This window comes from Arabidopsis lyrata (genome assembly GCF_000004255.2).
Source record: "Arabidopsis lyrata subsp. lyrata unplaced genomic scaffold ARALYscaffold_20, whole genome shotgun sequence".
In the NCBI taxonomy this organism is placed as follows: Eukaryota; Viridiplantae; Streptophyta; class Magnoliopsida; order Brassicales; family Brassicaceae; genus Arabidopsis; species Arabidopsis lyrata.
Window position 1 is genome coordinate 30,644 of NW_003302537.1, and position 1,671 is coordinate 32,314.

Below are 1,671 nucleotides of genomic sequence, written 5' to 3' on the forward strand. Positions count from 1 at the left end.
CAGAAATCATGTCTTTGGATAGAAATGTTGGAGAACTTACCATGTTTGAATTGAAAACTTGATACTGTTCTTTTTTCTTTGGACGAAGCTTCCTCTCTTGCTAGTTGCTAGTGTAGTAGGACCAATTAGGTAGGTACATGGAAAAAACAAGAACCTAATCCTCTGTTTTTTGCTAGGATAGTTTCAAACATGTTTCTTTGTTTAATATTTACATGACTTTTCTTGAAGATATAAAATTATAAATGTTGGAAAATTGGCATCTCTGTACCAAAACTCGATGCTTAACTTTTGACTTATTATTTCTAGTAGTCTGTTTTCATATTTAAGATTTTCTTCAACTTTTCTTTTGTTAGTTGATCTCATTTTTCTAAAGAATAACAAAGACTCGTCATTTTTCTTTTGGTTTTCACTTTTCAGCATGGTCTCTTCATCCACATAGTTCTCTTTAAAGCTCTTTGATATTAATCTTCTCTCCAATAATGGATTCTTCTTGTTTCTTCCTTACCATTATTGCTGCTGCAATAGGATTCTTCTTGCTTTTTAGAAAACTCAGATTCCATCAAGAAGATAACAAAGAAAAGAACTCTTCTTCTTCTTCTTCATCAACACCATCTTCTTTAGCTCCTTCATCACCACCACCATCGTCTTTGGATCCCATCTGGACACACCATGTGTTTCCAAGTTTTCGAGGGGAAGATGTCCGTAGAGACTTTCTTAGTCACATTCAGATGGAGTTTCAAAGAATGGGAATCACACCATTCATTGATAATGAGATCGAGAGAGGACAATCCATCGGTCCCGAACTCATTAGAGCAATTAGAGAATCCAAGATCGCAATTATCTTGCTCTCAAGAAACTACGCTTCTTCGAGTTGGTGTCTTGACGAATTGGCGGAGATTATGAAGTGCAGGGAAGAATTGGGTCAAACAGTGTTGGCTGTTTTCTATAAAGTGGATCCATCTGATGTAAATAAGCTGACCGGAGATTTTGGAAAAGTCTTCAAAAAAACATGTGCCGGTAAAACAAAAGAGCACGTTGGGAGATGGAGACAAGCTTTGGCAAATGTCGCCACAATCGCCGGTTACCATTCGACCAACTGGTTCGTTGTCTTCCTAACAAACATCTAACTATTTACATTTCTAGCTTTTTTTAAATATCCATTGAACTTAAAGTTTTTTTTTTGATGTGTGTGAATTTTCTATAAGTATTTAATGGATGTAGTGATGATCTTCTTTGTTGTTAGGGATAATGAAGCGACCATGATTAGAAATATCGCTACTGATATATCCAACAAGTTGAATAATTCTGCCTCATCAAGTGATTTTGATGGGTTGGTTGGGATGACTGCTCATTTGAAGAAGATGGAACCATTGTTATGCCTAGGCTCAGATGAAGTGAGGATGATTGGGATTTGGGGTCCTTCTGGGATTGGAAAGACGACCATTGCTAGAGTTGTATACAACAAACTCTCCAACAGTTTCCAACTGAGTGTCTTTATGGAATCTATCGAAGCAAAATATACAAGACCATGTTCCGATGACTATAGTGCCAAGTTGCAGTTACAACAGCAGTTTATGTCTCAAATAACCAACCAGAGTGATATGAAGATTTCTCATTTAGGTGTTGTTCAAGATAGGCTAAAAGACAAGAAAGTTCTTGTTGTTCTTGATG

At 36.6% G+C, this 1,671-nt stretch overlaps 1 protein-coding gene across 1 annotated transcript in view; it reads left to right on the top strand.

Moving 5' to 3' along the window:
• The first annotated feature begins 385 nt into the window (after positions 1 to 385).
• Positions 386 to 1,671, top strand: part of LOC9299194 (probable disease resistance protein RPP1) — a 5,050-nt gene continuing 3,764 nt past the window's right edge. Inside the window, exons 1-2 of the mRNA XM_021019636.1 lie at positions 386 to 1,099; positions 1,244 to 1,670. Coding sequence (XP_020875295.1) covers positions 480 to 1,099; positions 1,244 to 1,670 — 1,047 coding nt within the window. The 5' untranslated portion in view covers positions 386 to 479. The remainder of the gene's footprint in view (positions 1,100 to 1,243; position 1,671) is intronic.